The sequence below is a fragment of the Girardinichthys multiradiatus genome, chromosome Y (assembly GCF_021462225.1).
Source record: "Girardinichthys multiradiatus isolate DD_20200921_A chromosome Y, DD_fGirMul_XY1, whole genome shotgun sequence".
Lineage (NCBI taxonomy): Eukaryota > Metazoa > Chordata > Actinopteri > Cyprinodontiformes > Goodeidae > Girardinichthys > Girardinichthys multiradiatus.
In genome coordinates this window covers 24,574,255-24,596,634 of record NC_061818.1, presented here as the reverse complement: position 1 = coordinate 24,596,634, position 22,380 = coordinate 24,574,255, and the positions used below count along the sequence as shown (strand labels likewise).

Genomic DNA, 22,380 nt, shown 5'->3' with positions numbered 1-22,380 from the left:
CACACACACACACACACACACACAGTCAGTGATTGGATTTACTGCTTGGCAGGAGCACTGGAAGAGACGCGCAAGATTTGTCTGAGGCACACAGGCATCGGCAGTGTGTGTGTGTGTGTGTAATTGGTTTGGCTTATATCTGTGAAGCAATCTGCAAAACTGCATCCGAACGCTTAACACTACTGGCAAGTAGGCAAACAGCCGGTCCAAGGTCCACCAGTTCCCATTACATTCAGCGGTAAAACTGTAAATACAGCATGTGCAAATGTTGTAGAAGACTGAACAACCTTACCTAAAGTTTCTCTTAAAATTTGTTTTATATGGATTTGGGATATATTCATTGTATTGATCATAACCTAGATGTAAACGCTGATTTCATGCAAGTACCCTTGAGTACATGATGAATGTATTTCTCAATATCATACACATAACACACAGTTTACTGGCAGGGCTGTTGAAGCTATGCCCCCTACATGCACTGTGCATGCGGAACCTTCGACTAATAAAGCCACATATTGAGCCCCTGGAGTACATGTAGGTTCTCATGACATATTTGATGTATGCTATTAATGTATAACTTGTACATATCATTTGAAACTGTACTGATATGGTGGATGGCAGATAAGTTAGATCCAAATGTAAGCCACAGATGGACCCTTTCATTGCTCAGGTAAGAGGCTGTCTCACGATGCTAGCTACATCAAGTGTGATGCTAGTTTTTATCCATCTTACAATCTGTACATCAACTGTAGAATATTTTAAAAAAACATTTCAGTTGTTTGGCTAGCCTGCCTAAGCACCCACCCATCCATCTAACAGATAAAGGATCCCATTGGGAAAACTACTCAAACGATCAGTAGATAGAAATACATTGCTAAAGTCTTATTGATGCAGTAAACAGCTTTTAATATCTTAACCAACAATTTTAACACGGCGTGTGATAATATAAAAATGTATTAAACTGTTTGGAAAGGTAAAATGTTTGCTCTGCATTGAGCAAGCCAAATAAAGAGACCCCTGAAGATAAAAAAAGGTCACTTTAAATTAAGGATCATAGAGGTAGAGCCAGCCTTAGCTTTATAGGGGTAGCATAAAGACGATTAGAACTGAAGGAAAGTAGGTGTAAAGCAGGTAAAGATGGATAAAAAGGAAAGAAAAAATCTTCAGAAAGCAGCAATTCATCAATTACCCATTTCTAATAAACCAAGTGAAACTTCAGCTTAACATGATTTTGCACACTCCAAAATATCTGAAGCTTTTTAACATGAACTCAGTGAACCTGTACAGTCTTGTCTACATATTGTTCACTTTTGTCTAGCGATACAATAGTGTAACTAAACACCAACTAAGCATCAAACCTTGGTATAAAAGAAAAACAGTCATCCTCTTCATCCTGCTCTGTGGGCATGTAATTGTACACAGGACATGCCTCTAAGATAGGCTATTAGCAATTGGCATTCATAAAACACATAATGATCCGTATTAGCAAAAACCTCAATATATCTAAAATATCAGCTGTATATGTTTTGGAAAACAAATTTTACCAAGAATTTCCTGTTCCCGGGATAAAGAACTAAAGACCCAACTCCAATGTTTTGGGATATTTTTCACCCCATTTGAAATGATTTTTTTTCCATCTTAGTGACTTCAGAAAGTTTACCAACACAGCCAAATAATCATCTTTCACAATAACATACAAATGCAGAAGAGATGTCTGGAGATTATAGAAAGGAAATTGTATTTTCTACAGCAATGTGTCAACTGTTATTTCAAACTGACACTTAAACAGACTTCAGAGTTGTATGATTTGAGTTGTGCAAAAATGTAAGCAAGGTATAATCTGTCTTTTAAAGAAGATACGATGTATTTCTGTTGAGTTTTATTTGTACCAATGCTTCCATCTCATGACTAGAGGATTTTGTTGTATTAGTAGATCAGTGGTACACAGAGACTTTGGGTTGTTCTGGAGAACAATTCTTGTCTCATTTTAATATAAATCCTTTATTATTAAGACGATACATTTTTGTATTAATCCGGAATGTAGGAACATTGTATTCTGAACATTAGAAATATCATCTCCACAATTTCTTTAATTTTATTTTCTAGGGTTTTTAAGGGTAACTTGGTTTTTCACAAACTTTTCCATTTTGGTTTCATGTATCTTTATTAAATAATATGGCAGTTTTTGTACTCTTGAGTTTAGATTTGATACTAAAATCTGGGTAAAAAAAATATCTTGTATATGTTAAATTGACTATTTTCTGTTAGCCCAGGCTCTACGTCATTATTTCTCCAAATCTTTATTTGCTAATGTTACAAGAGCACACCAAAACCAGTTTTTCAATGAAAAGCAAATTAAAGATGTAGAATATAGCAAACATTGATAATAGCGCGATCAATAAGCACAATACTAAGATTAGTGTCAGTCGATGTTAGTCATTTTACCATATCCTATTGGTCCTATAAGTACAACTGGGATGATCTTAACTACCAATGTTTATTTCTATGTTCGTGTTGTTTGTGTATGTGTTCTGTGGTGTGGGAGTATTGACTTAGTAATACTAATACAAAATTGTATTTAAAACAAAATAAATGATTGATAGTTATTTTTTAATAACTAATAATATTACCTTTATTATTTATCATTATCTTGACAGATCTTCATAGACCTAAGCAAGAACACCAAGTAAACATACACAAAATGAATCAACTTGTTTTAATGGTAAATATGTGGAATATTCTACATGTTTGTTGTTCTACTCTTTATAAAAAAAATATCACGAATATAAAGAGCCTATAATAGCTGGGTAATTAGTCATGCTATCTGTTCAAATAGAGCCTGCAATCAGCCAGTAAACAGGCCAGTCATAGCTTGCCCACTATAGTTTAAAAAGTGATGGCCGGCACTGCTTTCTGAAAAACGACAACCTGGTTTATTGTGCTAAGAAGTATTTCCAGACAACCAAATGGGTTTTTCTTGTGCACATGTGAAATGTGTTTTAGCCTTCTTTGAGCCAACTTCAGAGCCACTCAGAGTGCAAAAACAAGGAGAAAGACAGCAGCCCTTCCATGTACAAGGACTACCCAGTGACCTGAGGTGACTCCACTAAAGCAGTCAATATTCTGGACGGATGAAGTAAAGAGCGCCACCAAAATCAGTCATGGATTCAAGCTTTTTATGCCTGAGTAATATTCAGCCTATTGGCTGAAGATGTTAGAAGCAAAGATGTGGATGTATTGTAACAGATTTTGTTATCACATCCTTATCAAAGTCACATAGTTTTCCTGTATCATATAGCCAAAGTGCAAATGCAAAAACGTTTTATGTGAACAGAAGATGAATCCATTTACTCTACATCACTCCAATGAGGAAAGCTAATGTTAGGTTATGCAGACATTTTACAACGTAAATTAATCAAAACAAGTACACTTTTGTTAGTGTGATATTAGCTCTCTGAATATCTGAAAGATAAAGTGTGGGAATCTCTCTGGGGATTTCCAGAGTGTTGTCAAACTAATAGAGATCTGATGTGGGCAGTGTGTAGTGTAAACAGGCTACTACTAACTCACCTAGGTAAGACTGGCTGAACTACTTTGCCCTTTAAGCAACATTTTCATGCTTTACCAAACAAAAGTTTGTTTGTTTTCCCTTATTTTACGTTGAAAAGATTAAAAAGAGATTTCCCCTCTGTATCTAGATCTTCCTAAAACCTTGAGAACACATGAGAAACAACATTACCAACGTTATCAGTTCATCAGAGTAACCAACATGAGTGAAGAGTTCTATCTGAAAGTGTTAAACCAGGTTTATTTTTTTTTTGGCTGCGACGCTGTGGACAAAATGATAAATGCAGGTAACATTGCTGAACCTACGGCAGAAGAAAGTTTGGACTGTTTGTTTAATTACGGTTTATCATATTTCTCTCAACAAATTAATGTGCTTGGCTACCCATTCACACGGTTGCTCTACTTCACTTGGATGTGTCAAAATTCATGGCTGCTCTTCACTACGTCAAACCTCCGGAGAAACGCTGTTGTAAAATTTAATGTACAAACAGAAGTGTGTTCAGCAGAATATGACACAGTCAATTGCTGCACAATTATTTTAAATAATTGCCTGCATGAGAGCAGTCTAAAACGAATGCTGCAACTCAGTTGATGGCATCGAAGATAACGGCTCACCAAACTACGTGTTAGGACACTATTGGATTCACTGAGACTGGCAGGAAAAACTCCCAATCAAGTCTGTATGTTGGCTGAGCAGTAGGAGGCTTGGATTGTGATGGCACTGCAGTCAAGGGGATATTTAGATTCATGAACACTAAGCTCTGTTTTATTGAAATTGGTTGGAGTGCCAGACAGCTTTGAATTTCTTTTTTTAAAAGAACCAGAGAGAATTAATAAAAATGTCACTTGGTCTTTAAAAACAAATACACAGTAAAAAAAAAAAAACTGAATTGCATGAATGATATCAAAATATTTATTAATCATGCATTCATCTGAAAAAATTAAAAACCGCAAAATCATAAATGGGTGCTTTCAACTGCCTCTCTAAGCACATCCTACCAAACCAGCAGTGCTGCTCATCCCTTTTCCCTTTGATGCACCACAAGTCCAACACAAAAACAACAAAGCCAGTGAGTATCACGCCTAGCCCTCTTTCTCACCATCCTCTGCCTTTTCACCTCTTCAGAGAGCAGAAAATCTCTCTGCCTTCTCCCCCAGACAATGGTTCAGAGGCTCTCTCTTCCTGAGTTTCAGCAGTCTTGCCTCTCCTGTGTCGGGGGCCTTTAAATGTTCTATTAGACTGTCCATTGATCAGCCGCTGGCTCAGATTACTGACAACGTCACAAACGTAGCAAACTACTGTACATACTCTGTTATTCTGCATCCCACTCGAAATGCTCTCTTTGTGGCCATATAGCTTGCTTCAAGATCAGAAAAATAAACTTACAGAATGCTCTTGCAGACCATAACACTTCAGCATTTTGTGCCATGTTACCACAAATGTTATATTTTATTGGGTTTTACGTCACTGTGATTTTTATTCTTGTGCTTTTCTTAAAGAGAATTTCTGTCCCTGTCAAAGAACAGCATCCTCAAAGGACGATTCTGCCACCACCATATATCACCAGGGTGATAGCATGTTTAAGGTGATGTGCACAGTGTCGCGCCTGTAGGCCAATCTGACCAGAGCCTCTTCCACACATTTGTTATGCCCCTTATAAGCCTTTGGGGCAAGCTGCAACTGGGACGTCTTATGGCCGTAACTTAACAGTGACTTGCCATTACCACTTGTCCATGAAGTACTCGGTATACTGGATTTTATTTAAGGGTATAAGAGAAAATGGGGAAGAGGATTTAACAGCATGGTACACTTTTCACAAGTATTCTAAATATTCCTTTCACTTCACAATTATGCATTACTTTGTGTTGGTCTACCATGTTTATTTCCAATAAAATACATTGAAGTTTGTTGTTGTACCAAAGCAAAACAACAAAAAGCTCAAAGGGTGTGAATGCTTTTGCATGGCACTGTATAGAGACTCAGAGGTGTTAATTGCTGGAGCATCACAATAAGAGATGCATTATTTGAATGATTATATCATTCAGTTACATTAAAAAAGAATAAAGGTCTAATGAGGTTATGAGTGATCTTGGCTAAGACGATGTGGGTGCAAATCTATAAATCATCCAATGTTCTAAATTCAGCATCGTATCCATTTATTTAAAAGCACCCTTAATGCCTGACTATTGGATTTTTTTTGCTCTTGCCTGCATTTTAAATACAGGCACACCCTCCTCTTTGTATTCAACTTAAAGCATTCATGTAGGCAGTAATGTGATGCGCTGAAACTAAGGAGGAGAGCAAATGACAGTTATATTGTGAACGAAGGTCTGGATCTACTGCGCACGTTCCAGCTGCTGCAAAAAACACAGACAGGAGGGGTGGAGAGGAGGAAAGAGTCAATACAGGCTGGAGCGCATTGCTATATGAGAACAGTGACTCACCACTTGGCCCAGCATTTAAAACCCTCTGAATGTACGCAAAAACACGCAAACTCAACCTTTAACTAAATTAACAATGCATCCAGTTGAAATGTTGCATGCATGGGTTAACAGGCCTACAAACACTTACAAAATCTTTCCACAAAAAAGTCCACACGGTAAGATGTTTGTTGGGAGTGTCCAAGCATAAATATGACATCCAGCACACACAGCACTCTTTGAATCTATGTTCATTATTAACAAAAGAACGGGGAATCTGGTGGTGATGCTCCATGCAGCCAGCTGACCCCATGGGGACAGTTTGTGCCAGTGCCTTACCAGGATTGTACCCCTCTTTCCTCCCCTCACAAAATGTCTTCAATATACACTGCCAGCAAAATGCCCTTGACACAAATATTCAATACAATTCCTTTTTTTTGTGTGTCTGCCTTCCATCTGCTCGTTGTGATCTCTGTTGACAATGTGTGTGGCTTTATGGGAGAACGCATTTCCACATCATCCAAACGAATCTGAGAGTTGGGAGACGTGAGGGATTTTCTGGAGTGTGTTATCCTCATATCATCACACAGTGCTATAAGGACATTATAGCTAAACCCTAAACATCCACCTATAAAGTAAAGCTTCTCGGTAACTCTTGGAAAAGATGAATGAATGAATTAATAATGGTTCTCGACGCAAAAGGGTTTGAAGTCGTATACACTGCCTTGCACAACTATTCATTCTCAATGACGTTTTTACATTTTCTCAAATTCAAACCACAAATTCCGATATATTTTACAGGGATTTTCTTTTATTTATATGTATTCAGCCCCTTCTAATCTGATACCACTGAATAGGACCCAGTGCAAGGAACTCTTAAAATTAAAATTTTTTGCCTACATGCAAAACTTTTTTATGATGAAGAAAGCTAATAATGTACATAATTCTGAACCCACCATCCTAATAGTGAAGCTCGATGGTGGCAGCATCATCTTGTGGAGATGCTTTTCTTCAGCTGGGAAGGTGAAGCTAGGCAATCCCAGAAGAAAGCCTAGAGGCTGCAGAAAAACATAAGATGGGAGCTGAGGTTCACCTTCCAACAGGACTATGATGCTAACATGCAGACAGAGCTAAAATGGAATGGTTTTTGTGAAAACCAGTAAATCCCAGACCTAAATTTAATTAAGGAACTTTGTCAAAAACCTAAACTAATGTTCAAGGAAGCACTCCATACAATCTGTTATGGAAAGAACAGGCAAAAACAAAAAAAGTTTCTAGATTGCATTAATATTTTTTTAGAATTTTACCTGCAAAAAACATGTGCTAGTTTGAGTAGGTGTATCACATAAAATCCCCACAAAAAAAATTTAATTAGTTTGTGGTTGTAACACGAGAAGACGTGAGTAATTTTGCAAGGCATTGTGAAGAGTATAAAATATAGCAGGCCAGGAGGTGTATGCAGCTGATTTACATGATAGATGTGTAACTATATAGCCAAAATTAAATTAAATAAATAGTCACGCAATTACAAATGAATTGGCTATATCGAATTAAACTTTCAAAAAAGATAAAGGAGCAGCTGCAAACCGAATCTTTCAAAAGTAAAGCAATAAAAATTGTTTATGCTGCAAGCTGGCATTTAGTTAGTATTTTGTATTGTAAGGAGATCTTATGAAATACATGGCAAATATGTGCTTTAAAATCAGCCACGTTGCCTTAAAAAGGTCACTTCTCAAAGCCCTATCACACAGCAGCATCATGCCCAGCTGCGCTTGGTTCATTAATTGGCACGCTTGAGAAGGTTGTAAATAAAATGACTGTCAAAAACAAAATAATGACAAAATCTACAGCAAACAACAACTCCCATATGTCTACACCTTGGTGAGCTACCACCAATTACACCAATTCAGCCGCACAAATAAAAGATGGACTGCTGAGGTGACCTACAACAAAGGTGCAATTGGCCCGAATAAGATCCTATGTTTATCCCCATGGTACCAATTAGGATCAACCAAGCGTTAGCCATTACCTTCTACAACATCTATGAGCACTACAGTGTAAAGGCACGATTGGGCTATTGGCCACCTACAATGCGGGTAAAAGTGAAAAAGCAGACATATTTAATTAATTATCTTTCAATAGTCTGCTGCCATCTATTCTCATTTTTCCACAGAGACAGAACAATTTCTTAACATTAAGGCTTATATAAAGACTGTCACTTGCATTCGATGCTTTACCAGTATGGAATAACGGAGTGTCCACACTAAAAGATTGATTGCCATTAGGTTCTGGGCTTGGACAGCCACCGAGAAGTGATGGACAGCTCATTAGCCAGATGGTAGTACTGAGGGGGGCTGGATGGCTGCCTTGGACCGGCTCAAACCATGACCGCCATGTTTTGTAGCAACGATGCCTTTCCAAAGATGGATGAACAATCGAATCAGGAGGATTATTTTAAGTTGGGGGAAGCAAAGAGAACAAAAAACAAAACAAACAGATGTTGGGCAGGTTTGACTGCCTTAGATAAAGATGCTTATGCTCGCCTTTTCAGTTAGACACGTATCTTATTCTGGGACTCATGAAAAGATGCTCATTGCAAAATACCAACCAATAAAAACAATTATTTAGTGACATGTCCATTATTATCCTTTCTAAAAGGACTTTAACATAATAAAACTGAAACAAACAGAACCAACAGTCACAGAAAACAAAGTAACTTAAAACTGCAAGACTCTGCTGAATATAGATCCATATTATGCTGGAATATCTGGAGCTGAAGAACTGGGAGGCAATCGGGACAGCACAAGGTGACTTATCAGAACACCGTTTACCCCTGGAGGACTTTACATTAGTTTAGACTGAGTCATTTCACCACAGTTAGGACTGACGAACCAAAAGCCACATCAGACAAGACAGGAGTGTCACTACAACTACAGAGTGTTGTCTACAAGGCATAGACATGAGAGAAACAAAAGAATAGCATACACAAACCTATCTTTTACATTTAGGAATAGCCTTTTTTCATTTTGTGGCTACAATATATTTACTAAAACGTGAGCCGTATGAACATTTATTTTTTTCCGCATTCAAATCTGCAATAAGATATTGAGGAAGCAAAATGAATCATGGCTTTAACTAGGTTGACAATGAAAAAAAAAAATGAAAGCAGGGGGTAAAAAAATAAAGGAGGAAGCAGCGATGTGGGAGCGAAGGCAAAAGAGGAACAAGCAAACAGCATGAACAGTCTATAGGAATACATCTCGCTGCTCCAAATGTATGCGGATGAGTCACAGAGCAGGAGGCCTGCAATGTGATGGAGACGGATCTGACAAAGATCTGCTCACAGCAGCAAAACCAACCACTCTGTGGATTAAATCATGCCTCGTCGCATTTATATTTAAGAATTGTGCGCCAAGTGAAAGTAAAAGGGGAAGGAGCAACATAAATGTTTTATCCTTAAGAAAATATTCATTTTCTACACCTAACAATTCCTGCTGTGCCTTGCATCTTGGTGAGCACTTGAGGGTTGGGGGTGGAGATGTTTTCCTTTCTAGTTCAGAGAGGTCTATAATCATAAACCTCACTGCTTTAATCAAAGTGACAGCAAATTCTTCAAAGCTAGATATGACATTAAATACTGCCAATACCAGTTAACCCACTTTCATTTTGTTTCATACATATACAGGCCAACGCAATACCTATGATTTAAGTGCATCTTTAATTTGACAGCATCATTGGCCAAAACAGTTAATACAGCTGATCCTTCCGAAAGCAGTAAGGTCTACATACGCTTCCTAAAATATTCGTACCCCTCTCACTTTTTCCATATTTTGTCATGTCACTACCAGAAACTTCTATTATTCAATTATGATTTTATGTTATTTGACACTACTTATTAGCATATGATTGTGAAGTAGAAGGAAAACTGTAGATTATTTGTGTGGGGTGCATACATCTTCAGTTCCCTTCAATCCCTGAATAAAATTCAATGCAACCAGCAGCCTTCAGAACTCCGTTCCTAAGATTAATCTGTGTGTAGTTCAATATCTGTATAAATGCAGCTGTTCTGTGAAGGCCTCGTGTGCTTGGCATGGTGTCCACCTAAACATACTGGCCTAGCAAGGAGAGTCTAAATCAGAGAAACAGCCCAGAGGTCCATGGTACCTCTGAAGGAGCTGCAGAGATTCAGAGCTCAGGTGAGACATTCTGTTGGCAGGACAACCATTAGCCATGTAGCCCACAAATCTATCCTTCACATCACCATAAACAACAGTGGTAGTAGCATTATGGTGTGGGTATGCTTTTTCACAATAGGGCTCGTCAGAGTTGAAGGGAAGATGGTTGGAGTTAAATACTGGGCAGTCTTGAATGAAACAATCCATGAACATATAGAGAGCTACAGTGGAATAATCAGAAAATGGCCCAATCAAAGTCCAAATCTCTAGCAAGACTTAAAATTTTCTTGTTTATCCATGCTTTTATGCTACGCTATTTTGTCACTAAAGGTGCAAAGCTGGTGGAGATATACTCCAAAAGACTCACATCTATAATTGCAACAAAAGAAGAAGAAAAGTGATTCTACACATTGAAAACTGAATGTTTCTTCCACTTTACAATTTATAAAAATACATGGAGGTTTGCAGTCATAATGTTCTGAATTGTTCAAATGTTAAAGTAGAAATAACTCTTTTGCTTTGGTAGAAAAACATTTCTGTCCAAAAGCCCAGCAATCTCAACACAATATTAGATGCCTGTACTCTGAGATACACTAGTTTTACAAATGAATGGCATCAAAGAAAAAAAAAAAAAGGTAGGACTGAAGGACAAAATGGTTATTGGATTTTTCTTCTTCTCCTTACCCATCTGTGGTAAACCATGGGTGTGTAGGCTCTCTATCAATCAGGTATGACTAAGTTGAGACCTTTGACTGTCTGATAGGCCATGCCATTTAACTTCAGGGAGCAGAATAAAACATAATGAAGCACAACCCAAAATTATGTAAGCATTACAATCAGCTTTGAATCAATTCAGATCTAATCGTTCAAGCCTGTAATATTCAACATTTTGACACCATGCAGTGATTTCCTTTCAATAATGATAAACCCAAGCACAGAGTTTGTAGTTTACAATGAAAACTTCAGGTTTAATGCACTCAGAGGCCAAGAAATAAAACCCTTCAGTTACTTTAGGTTTCCAGTGAATCCATGTCACCCAAGCAGGCTTTTGACTGTGAACACAGAGCAGGTGACAGATTAGCTCTTGCACATTGCTTGGAAATTGATTTTAGCTTGGGGAGAGACAGCAGCAGCTGAGAACAAACTTTCAGAGAAAAAACTAATTAAACGAGAAAAAAAAAAACAAATACATGGAAAAACTGCAATTTAAGGTACAAGGTAATAAAATGACAAATCACTGAAAGAGTATTTTAAAATCCCACCGTGGAGAAAGCAGCTCTAAATTTTAGCCGCTTTTCATTTGTGCCATTGTTGAATGGTGAATAAGGAGTGAGCAACTCGGCGATAAGCTCGTTTTTTCAATAACAGACTGTGATCATAACACTTCATGCCACTGTAATCCATTCCTCTCACATTTGGCAGAAAGCACAGATGCAGGTTTGGTGTATGCATTTATAAGAAGATACCAGAAAACTGAAGCTCAAGGCTGAAATAAATCAATGCCTCGATTCTCGAGAACAACTGCCTGCATGCAGCACGACTGCTGCTCTGAATATCACATCAGCTAAGAGGCTCAGCGAGAGGGTGTGAAGCAGAAGACTCCTGATTCTGTCACATGGGATTCAAACAGACCCAACTTCAATGTCTTCCTATATGATAGTAGTCTCATTTTATCTCAGCAAACATATGTTGCTAATAAAGCACATGCAAAACTTACAGTGTGGCTTTCTTTTTTTTTATTTAGCATCTAGTTAAGTTAAAAACTAGTGCTTATTTGAAATAGTCTGAAAAATGCAATCACAAATTTCATGAACTGGCTACCTTTGATGGAGCAAAATATGAACCCTAGCGCATCCTGTGATGGACTAGCAAACTGTCGAGAGTACACCATGCCTCTCACTCATGGACCACAGGCACCAGCGAGCCTGCAAGGACAAGCATGTATAGACATTGGAGAATGTGCAGAGGTGTTTTTTTGTTGAGCAAAACATGTCTCACCAAAGTTTGCGATAGAAATTTAATGGAAAAACCTGCTACATTTCAGGTTGATTGACGCCACCTGGTAACAGTAGAGTCCGAAGCTGAAGAATTGGATCCAAGTCTTCTAATAAACACACTTTATTTTCAGGAGATAACAGGAAGGCCAAAGAGAGTACAGCAAATACGGTCTGTTCATCCATTTGAGCTTTGATCCTCTGTTATGGAATTTTAAGTTAAGATGACCTTGAGAATCTTGACAGCTGTCTGGAAATCAGTTAATGTAAGGATTCATGTTTCCAAAAAAAATTAAATCCCAAGAATCCCTAAATATTTACATCCACATATTACCCAGACTAAAAAGGCTAGACACGCATGCTTAGCATGTAATCAAAAAATAAAAGAGTGAAGTGTGGGCTGAGTGACGTGCACAGGAAGCAGAACATGATGATAATTTGCCCTAAAAACCACAAGATTAGGTAGTAGCCCATTACCTGTATCAGGGTACACCAAGGTTTTGAAAAGTTAGTTTCACAACCGCTGCCATTTTCAGTTTTACTGTTCCTGCAGATAGAAGTCCTCATAATGAGATGCAAGAGAAAGTGGAAGTATGACTAAAGTTTGCTGCAATACTGCTTCTCCCGCAACGGTTGTTGTGTAATGTTGTGTTTCACTTGGACAGTCGTCGTGTGGAAACAAAGGAAATCCACCCATCGCTCTTAGTAAGGTAGCACTGTTTAAAAGCTTAAGCAGCTGACTGTAGTCTAGCTCCCTGAGCAGAGAGCCTAAGTAATTAACATGCCAATATCAAGTTGTTATACATGTGTTACTCGATAAAGCGCAAAAAATAAAAAGGGATAACAATCTGCACAAAATGCACATAACTAAAACTAACTAACCTGCTTAATTTCCCCGCTAAACCAACTGTACTTGCACACCACAATACCTGCATGAAAACTGAATCACCATCTTTTGCTCCATCAAAGGTAGCTAGAAACTTGGATGTCATGATTGAGGACCAGCAGACATTTAAAAGCTGTGTTTGCCTCTGTCGCTCGATCATGGCACTTCGCATTGTTAAACAAGAAAATTCAGGCTATACCTAAGCTAACACACCACCCAGCTTCTGGTGCAGTCTATGTCTCCTGCCTTGACTACTGTAATGCCCTCCTAACTGGTCTTCCAGCCTGTCTTGTCTGGTCGTCGGTCAGAGGTGCCTACATTGCACTCAAGAGAATCCAGACTCCCTAGATGTGTCGTTCCACAACGGTGGAATGACCTATCAAGGGGTACCAAAAAAGGTTCACACCAGTCTATCTTCAAGGAACTCTTAAAGACTCTGCTCTTAAGAGAGCATCTCCAACCGTATCGTGTAACCTGTACGTCCCTAGCCCCTCTACTGCACTCTGAGTGCACTTTGAGTGCAGACCAAGAGTTCCCTCTTGGTCTGCACTCTATTTCTACACTGTCACACAGTCACCGTTATGGGTTGCCGTATTGTAAACTTTCTATGACAAGAGAAAATACCTTGAATATATTTTAGCTTTTCTTCTTTTTTTTTCAATTCTCAGTCTATTACTGAAATGTTTGACAAACTAAAATCAATCCAATGGTCTGTTAATGTTTTCAATCAATATATCAAAATTCATTGGGTTTAATACATTACCATGTCTTAAATTAGCTTGCTGATTGAGGCGACTGTGGCCCAGTAGGAAGAGTAGTTGTCTTGCAATCAGGTTGTGGGTTCAATTCCACCTTCCTCCTGTCATATGTCGATGTGCCACTGGGCAAGGCACTTAACCTCAAGTTGCCTACCGATCTGCGTAACGGTGTATGAATGTGTGAGCATTAATGAGTGCGATTGGGTGAATGTGGCTCTAGTGTAAAGCACTTTGAGTGGTCTGTATGACTGGAAAGGCACTATATAAGTTCAGTCCATTTACCATTATGGCGGCACAAGATTGCAAATACATTGTAACGCATTATAAATGTACACATAACTGATATTGCAAAGACAGACCCTCAATGCAATAATTGTTGATTATTCTAGAGGTGGCCTAAATCCACACTTTGCATGCCACTGTAATATTCAGCCAGCTGGACTCTCACTGCACTAAATGATTACACTTCACAGGGAGCACTGGAAGCAAAGATGAAATACACAGGGATGAGAAAAAGATTGATTTATCGTAATATTTACAAATATCAGAATCCCATGAGCTTCCATTACTGTGCAACGCTACCATGGAAGGTTTGGATTCAATTAAAGTAGTAAAAATGTAATTTCTGAATTTAATTGTTTGTTTTCATTTTACAAGAAATGCAGGCTGAATTTCTACATTTTCTTGCCAGCGATTTTAATAGGGAAAGTATAATATTCAACGGTAAGAAATGCAAATAATCCTGAAAAGAGGGACAGTTGTAAGTAAATTAACTGACATTTATTCTAACCACTTAAAATGCAGAACATTCATCAAAATGTGTTTTTTGTGTGTCTCACAGCAATATCCAAAACATCATCAAATGAAGCCTTTCTCTAAGCGAAGCCACAGTGAAAAGATTAAAAAACAGCTTCTCAGCTGATGACCGAACAGCAGCTTGGAAAGGTCTGAAAATCATTACTAACTACAGGAGGACACCCCAATTTTGGACTATACCTCATCCTGCATCACCTCAAACAGGATCATGTTTGTGGACCTCAGATTGGCCTTAAACACCATCAACCCAGACATCCTGCACCAACCAAACCGTCTGTGAAACTGCTGAAGTTCACAAGACATCACTGTTGACAGGATGTGGATCAGCTGGTCCATTGGTGCAGTCAGAACCACCTGGAGCTTAACCTGCTCAATACAGTAGAGATGACGGTGGACGTCAAGTGAACACCCCGCACACTGCCTCCCCCCAATATCCTCAACAGCACTGTGTCTCACTTCCACTTCCTACTAACCACTCTTTCTTGGAACCTGAGATGGTCTTCACAAAAAGACACTGTACTTCCTGAGGCAACTCAAGAAGTATAACCATCCAGAGTAGCTGCTGGCTATCTTCTACACAACCATTATTTTCAGTCTTTCCTGTGTTCGTCCATTATTGTCTGGTTTAACTCACCGACAGAACAGGACAGGTCCAAACTGCAATGAACAATTAAATCTGTAGAGAGGATCTTTAGGGCTGACCTTCATTCCATCCAGGACTTGTACAGGTCTAGGGTCAAGCAGAGAGCTGCTAACATCTCTGCAGACCGCACACACCCTGGACACAAACTGTTAAGACTTCTACCTTCAGGTCAGCACCACAGAGTGCTATTTGCAAAAACCAGCCACCACAGAGTGTTTCTTCCCTCAGGCTGTCTCTCTGATAAATATGCACTCATATGCATATCAGTGCAAATATGCAAATCAATACCGTGCATATTTTCATTTATTCAACCGTGTGTTTTTCTTTTGTAAAAACAATGTATATATACATATTTACAAAAAAAATTATTTTTATTTCCCTTTTTTATATACATATTCCATCACAATAAAAAATTTTTTTAAAGATACCTCAGCTTATGTTTTAACCTACGTACACAATCTTGATATCATTTAAACTTTTTTTTAAATGCTCTTTCATACATAATGTTTTTGGCACACAACTCTCGAGATTATTGCCAAGATACCTACATTACCTGCCTCCTGCTTACATTGGGTTACACCTATTTTTTTCCCTTTCAGTGAAGAGGCACTGAATAAGGTGGGTAAGCTTCGGAAGAGAGAGAGCAAGCCTGCTCATATGCATCTGCTCTACCTGCATCATGTCAGTGAAGATGAGGGGGATAGCAGCCTCAACTCACCAGATATGTCCATCCTGCATCGCTCTGAAGCACCTGATTTATCACAACGACATAAAAATGTACAACACTCATAAGAGAAGCACGGTTGTGGTGTAACAATCAACAAATCACTACAATAAATACAACGACGGGATTCCAAATGAAAACAAGTTATATTTCAAATGACAAGAAGAGAAATGCTGATGAAGTGACATCATAATGTCGAGAGCTACAGGGAGTGGTGAAGGCCAACGGGTTCAGAAACAAACTGAGACTAAGGTAATCAACTGAAGGTTCCTCCTTCATTCTAATAGAGGAAAATGAAGGAGGGACAGGGTAGAAAGAGCTCTGACCCACGCCGACCAGAGGGAGAACTCCACTCTACTTGTGTGTGGGGAAGACGAAGAGGGGGACACAATGGGTTCATATTTGGTGAGGTAATGTTAGCCCGTGGCCACAATTGTTTAAACCCCAAGTTTACTTATAGAACAAACATCACCACTCAATGAAATTAAAAACGATTCAGTTGTAGCACACAAAGGAAAACTGAAGACTTTTAAGTTCTAATGCTGCAAACTATCAACCGGCACCCGCAGTTCAGACCCATAGCAGCTAACTTACCGGTGGCTAACAGTAGAGCTAGGTACTTGAACAGTCCCAGTTAGACCGTAATTCTGTTCAGCTGTGACCTGTGCTTCATGCGGGACACCACGGTTCTACGCGTGTCTGTGCCAAATAAAATATACCCCCTTTCCGTTTCAGTGGCAAACGTTGCAGTTCCTGTGTGTTTTACTTTTATTTTATTTTTTTTACCTTGCGTCTCCTGGTCTCAGCAGTTCCACTCCAAACAAAGCATTGGTAAATGACTCGGAGGTTTTGTTTCCAATTATCCACCTTATAACCGTTCACATGGGAGCACCCGGCCGGACTCATGACAGACAAAACATTCAGGATGGAGTTTGAGGTGACAATGAAGAGTCTCCTGGGTTCTTCACTCAGCTAGGCTACCTAGCACCTAGTCTGTGTCCAGAAACGGTTTCCGTTTGGAAACGGGACAATCGCCGTAGTATCCAAAATGCTCCTCAGGCATCTGATAAACTCGGTCGTTTTCAGCTAACTCTAAATCGGTTCATGTAGCCACCTAACAGAATCCCGAGTCCTCTGAGACCCCTATTATCCTTGCTCATTTGACAGTTGTGTTTTCCTTTTTAGCTCGACTTCCACACTCACGATTAGTTAGCCTGCTAACTCTCAACTATAGCTTTACAATGCCCGCCCATGTGGATCATGATTTGTCAACACAAAGAGGTGACGTCACAACGTCCAAGTTTGATGCACGTTGGGTGCGCTGGGTTTCTGGCCCAGTGTGTCCCGTCTTTTAGAGTTTGGAATTGTATCAATGATGTTGTCGTCGGGAGAAATAACACACCTCCCATTCAGGACAACCGGGTGTATATGGACAATCAGGAATTTGTAACTGTTATTCTTGAATGGTATAAAGTGCTTCCACGAGTAAAAGTGTGTGCTCCATCTAATGTAAGAGTCGTACCGCAGATTAATCATTATCTCATTAAATCTAACAATAGAGTGTGGTTTCTTCATATTAGTTGTATTTGTTTTGTACATTTTGCACAACTTACAAACCAGGCATTCAAATGTAGCCAGACGTGTAAGACACGTTACATGATATATAGGATAAGTGTAACTCAAATTATATTTTTGCCCCCTGTTTTATTTAATTTTTATTTAAATTGCTTTTTTATTGCTTGTGTTGTTAAGTTACGGGATATATTTGCTGTGGCAATTTTAAACAGATCTGAATACAATGGCTCTCCCTTCTGTGAAACATTTATTTGTGATTAATAAATACACATAAACAATTGATTAAATAAACTGCTTATTGATTCATTCTTTTGATAAGTTTTTTTTACTGCTGACTTTTAGTGACAAATAAAATGTAAGTGGTAACTTACATATATATATATATATATATATATTTTTTTTTTTTTAATTTATACATTATTTTAATTCATTATTTGCTTTCGTTTATTAAATGTTTTAGCTTTAGTCATTTAATTACAATTGTTATTGGGGCAATATTTGCAGGCCAAATCTAATAGAAAAAAACACCCCACATCCTTGAAACCTTAAATGTCCTTACTTGTTTGTTTATTTCTTTCTTGATAATAAACCGTCAAATTAAGATAAAATCCCAATATTGTACATGGAAAAAGACACCAGAGCTTGTAAAATGTGTAAGAGGTGTTATGCAAAATCACTCACACACATACCACTACTCACAGGAATGCTAGGTACTCCACTGTGTACATCTTTTACTCTGAATAATTATGTTTTGTAGCTCCAAAAGACTCTTCCTTTATTTTACACATAGACTATTTAGTCTAACCAATTGTCATTTTTAAGATGTAACCCTATATAATTATAGTTACCCTGTCAAAACCTATGTTTCATTGAATAAACCCTGGATAGAGATGTTATTTTTCATTAATGAACAAGTTCAACATTAACAGGTCCTTTGGGCAGAAATACCAGCTTATGAATGCATTCTGCTTTTCTGATATGTAAAAACTGGATATCAAACCTTTGAGAGGCACAAATTTAAAGAAAACAAACACAGAACCCGCATACCCTGCTGGAGGTAAAACGCTTAGATTAGCTAATTCAGGCCTGACACCTAGTGGAGGTTTGCTGTATGGTCGCTATAATGAGGCATAAATGACATAACTTAGGTCAGGATCGTTTTATTTTGAAATACAGTACAGACCATTAGTTTGGACACCTTCTCATTCAAAGATTTTTTTTTATTTTCATGACTATGAATATTGTAGCTTCACACTGAAGGCATCAAAACTTTGAATTAACACATGTGGAATTATATACTGAACAAAAAAGTGTGAAACAACTGAAAATATGTCTTATATTCTAGGTTCTTCAAAGTAGCCACCTTTTGCTTTGATTACTGCTCCGCACACTCTTGGCATTCTGTTGATGAGCTTCAAGAGGTCGTCACCTGAAATGGTTTTCCAACAGTCTTGAAGGAGTTCCCAGAGATGCTTAGCACTTGTTGGCCCTTTTGCCTTCACTCTGCGGTCCAGCTCACCCCAAACCATCTCGATTGGGTTCAGGTCCGGTGACTGTGGAGGCCAGGTCATCTGGCGCAGCACCCCATCACTCTCCTTCTTGGTCAAATAGCCCTTACACAGCCTGGAGGTGTGTTTGGGGTCATTGTCCTGTTGAAAAATAAACGATGGTCCAACTAAACGCAAACTAGATGGAATAGCATGCCGCTGCAAGATGCTGTGGTAGCCATGCTGGTTCAGTATGCCTTCAATTTTGAATAAATCCCCAACAGTGTCACCAGCAAAGCACCCCCACACCATCACACCTCGTCCTCCATGCTTCACGGTGGGAACCAGGCAAAGACACGGTGGTTGGAACCAAAGATCTCAAACTTGGACTCATCAGACCAAAGCACAGATTTCCACTGGTCTAATGTCCATTCCTTGTGTTCTTTAGCCCAAACAAGTCTCTTCTGCTTGTTGCCTGTCCTCAGCAGTGGTTTCCTAGCAGCTATTTTAACATGAAGGGCTGATTCACACAGTCTCCTCTTAACAGTTGTTCTAGAGATGTGTCTGCTGCTAGAACTCTGTGTAGCATTGACCTGTTCTCTAATATGAGCTGCTGTTAACCTGCGATTTCTGATGCTGGTGACTCGGATTAACTTATCATCCACAGCAGAGGTGACTCTTGGTCTTCCTTTCCTGGGGCGGTCCTCATGTGAGCCAGTTTCTTTGTAGCGCTTGATGGTTTTTGCGACTGCACTTCGGGACACTTTCAAAGTTTTCCCAATTGTTCGAACTGACTGACTTTCATTTCTTAAAGTAATGATGGCCACTTGTTTTTCTTCACTTAGCTGCTTTTTTCTTGCCATAATACAAATTCTAACAGTCAATTCAGTAGGACTATCAGCTGTGTACTGTATCCACCTCCTGCACAACACAACTGATGGTCCCAACCCCATTTATAAGGCTTGAAATCCCACTTATTAAACCTGACAAGGCACACCTGTGAAGTGAAAACCATTTCAGGTGACTACTTCTTGAAGCTCATCAACAGAATGCCAAGAGTGTGCAGAGCAGAAATCAAAGCAAAAGGTGGCTACTTTGAAGAACCTAGAATATAAGACATATTTTCAGTTGTTTCACTCTTTTTTGTTCAGTATATAATTCCACATGTGTTAATTCATAGTTTTGATGCTTTCAGTGTGAAGCTACAATATTCATAGTCATGAAAATAAAGACAACTCTTTGAATGAGAAGGTGTGTCCAAACGTTTGGTCTGTACTGTAAGTGTGGACAAGTTAATCCCAAATAGCAGTAATATCTGTCTCAACAATAACTTGCATGAAACCAGCACTTAAACCTTAATTCTGAAGTCTTGTGGTGAAGAAGTGCTAAGTTTGAGTGAACCTGAATTTACTGTAGATTATATGATATTTAGCTGCAATAGTGAATAGATTACTGTTCACAACTTAGCTGAGTTTGGGTTTATAACAGTCTCCTGGGGAATATGACAGTTTGTATTGATTTAAATAGGCTAAACTAGGAATACTGACGATGACATCCTACTGGAAACAGATGGCCTGCATTTAATTCTCAACTATCCCATACTCTTTCACAATTATGCCTTTAATGCTCATGTCAAAGAGTGACAATTTGGTTTAAAGAAAAGAAAAGAGTAGAAAAGAAAAGAAAAGAATAGAAAAGGAAAAATTGCCATACATTTTATAATATTTCTAGGTTTTTTTTACTTGGGGGCAGTGTAAGCATAGTTTAAATTCTAAACCCTCATAAGAAAAAGCATAGTAAATAATAAAAAAAAGCATTTAAATGTTATTTAATGACAATTCTTTATAGTTCGTAAATATCTGACCGTTTGGAGCAACAAGCTGAAAAGCTACTTTGTTTTGCTTGGACACGTGACTTTTTATGCATCCCTTCTATTACTGTATGCTCATGCTCACATTTATATAGGCTATTCATTGTCCATATTAATTCCACGAAACTTCATTAAACATGTTATACTTTCAAACCTCTGTGTTCTGCAACTCTAACCTAAATAAAAATGTTTTCATCAACCTCCACATCTTTACACACACAGTTGTACATTGTTTGGATTGAAGTTGACATTGTCTTGCTTCACGTCTGTTAACAAAATTTTGCTCTGAGGGAAACATGCTTTTTTACTGTGTAAGAAGAAACCAGAGCTTGAGGTTGGGGTTTGTGTTAGGGGTTAGGAGAACGTTGAATGAACTGGAAAACCTGATGAATCTTATATGTAATGTTTTTCATTGTGTTTTTCCAGGAAGGATTACAGACTAAAACCCTCTAGTCAGTCATTTTTGCTTGTCTGGAATTACACACCTCAGTACTGATTGGATGGAGACAAATCTGTTCCTGTCTAAGATATTTCTGGGAAAGATTTTCTTCATAGACTGGTGGATATGTCTTACAAAGAAGAGTTAAGTGAAACACAAGAGATAAACAAAGTTTTGAACCAAAAAACTTAATAAATGTTTGACTGTATATGAACAAAAGAGTTTCATTTAGAGTGGAATGTGTCCATTTAAACACATCTACATTCTAAAAATACTGGAAATTCTTATATTGGAAATACAATGTTTGCAATGTGTCCTTACCAGTTGAAACTTTTCACATATAGTCACATTACATCAGTAACCTCAATATATTTCATTAAGAGTTTATGTATAGATCAACACAAAATGGTGTGTAATTGTGATGTGGAAGGACAATGGTGGTTTTCTTTGACTAAGTTACAACTGTCTTTTGGGGTGATTCTTTAGGGTAGTTTTTTACCAGCTCTGAATATCTAAAGACCAAACCTTTAGTCCATTCTGTTATGTAAAACAATTCATGCTCATTAGGAATGGATAGAAAGTCTCTGTGAGCAACAACTTTCAATTCTTCCAACCAATTTACATTTGGATTTAGGTCTGAACTCTGACTGATCTATTCTAATACATAGATTAACTTTGATCTAAATCTTTCTAATGTGGCTCAGGCTATATTTTTAGGACCCATTAACCTGCTGGAAAGTAAACTTTAGCTCCAGTCCTAAGTCGTTCGCAGCCTCTAACAGGTTTTCTTCCAGGTTTTCCCTGTGTTCATCTCCATTCATCTTCCTATCAACTCTGATCTGCCTTCCTGTCCCTGCTGAAGAAAACCACACCCACAGTTTGATGCTGCTACAACCACATTTTTCCATGGGCATGGTGTTATGTGGGTCAAAAAGTTACATTTTAGTCACATCTGACTAGAGCAACTAGTTCAGCATGTTTGCTGTGTCCTCTGTATGGATTGCAGCAAAACGCTAAAGAGATTT

General features: G+C 38.4%; 1 protein-coding gene across 2 annotated transcripts in view; it reads right to left on the bottom strand.

Annotated features, from left to right (window-relative positions):
• The window catches only part of LOC124863754 (ubiquitin carboxyl-terminal hydrolase 22), a 42,820-nt gene extending 25,589 nt beyond the window's left edge, over positions 1–17,231 (bottom strand). The window contains exons 1-2 of one of the 2 annotated variants that reach the window (XM_047358221.1): positions 16,771–17,231; positions 15,979–16,011 (exon numbers count right to left, since the gene is read on the bottom strand). In XM_047358221.1, coding sequence (XP_047214177.1) covers positions 15,979–16,011; positions 16,771–16,890 — 153 coding nt within the window. In that variant the 5' untranslated portion in view covers positions 16,891–17,231. The remainder of the gene's footprint in view (positions 1–15,978; positions 16,012–16,770) is intronic. The other variant, XM_047358222.1, reaches the window with a different exon arrangement.
• Positions 17,232–22,380: the final 5,149 nt, after the last annotated feature.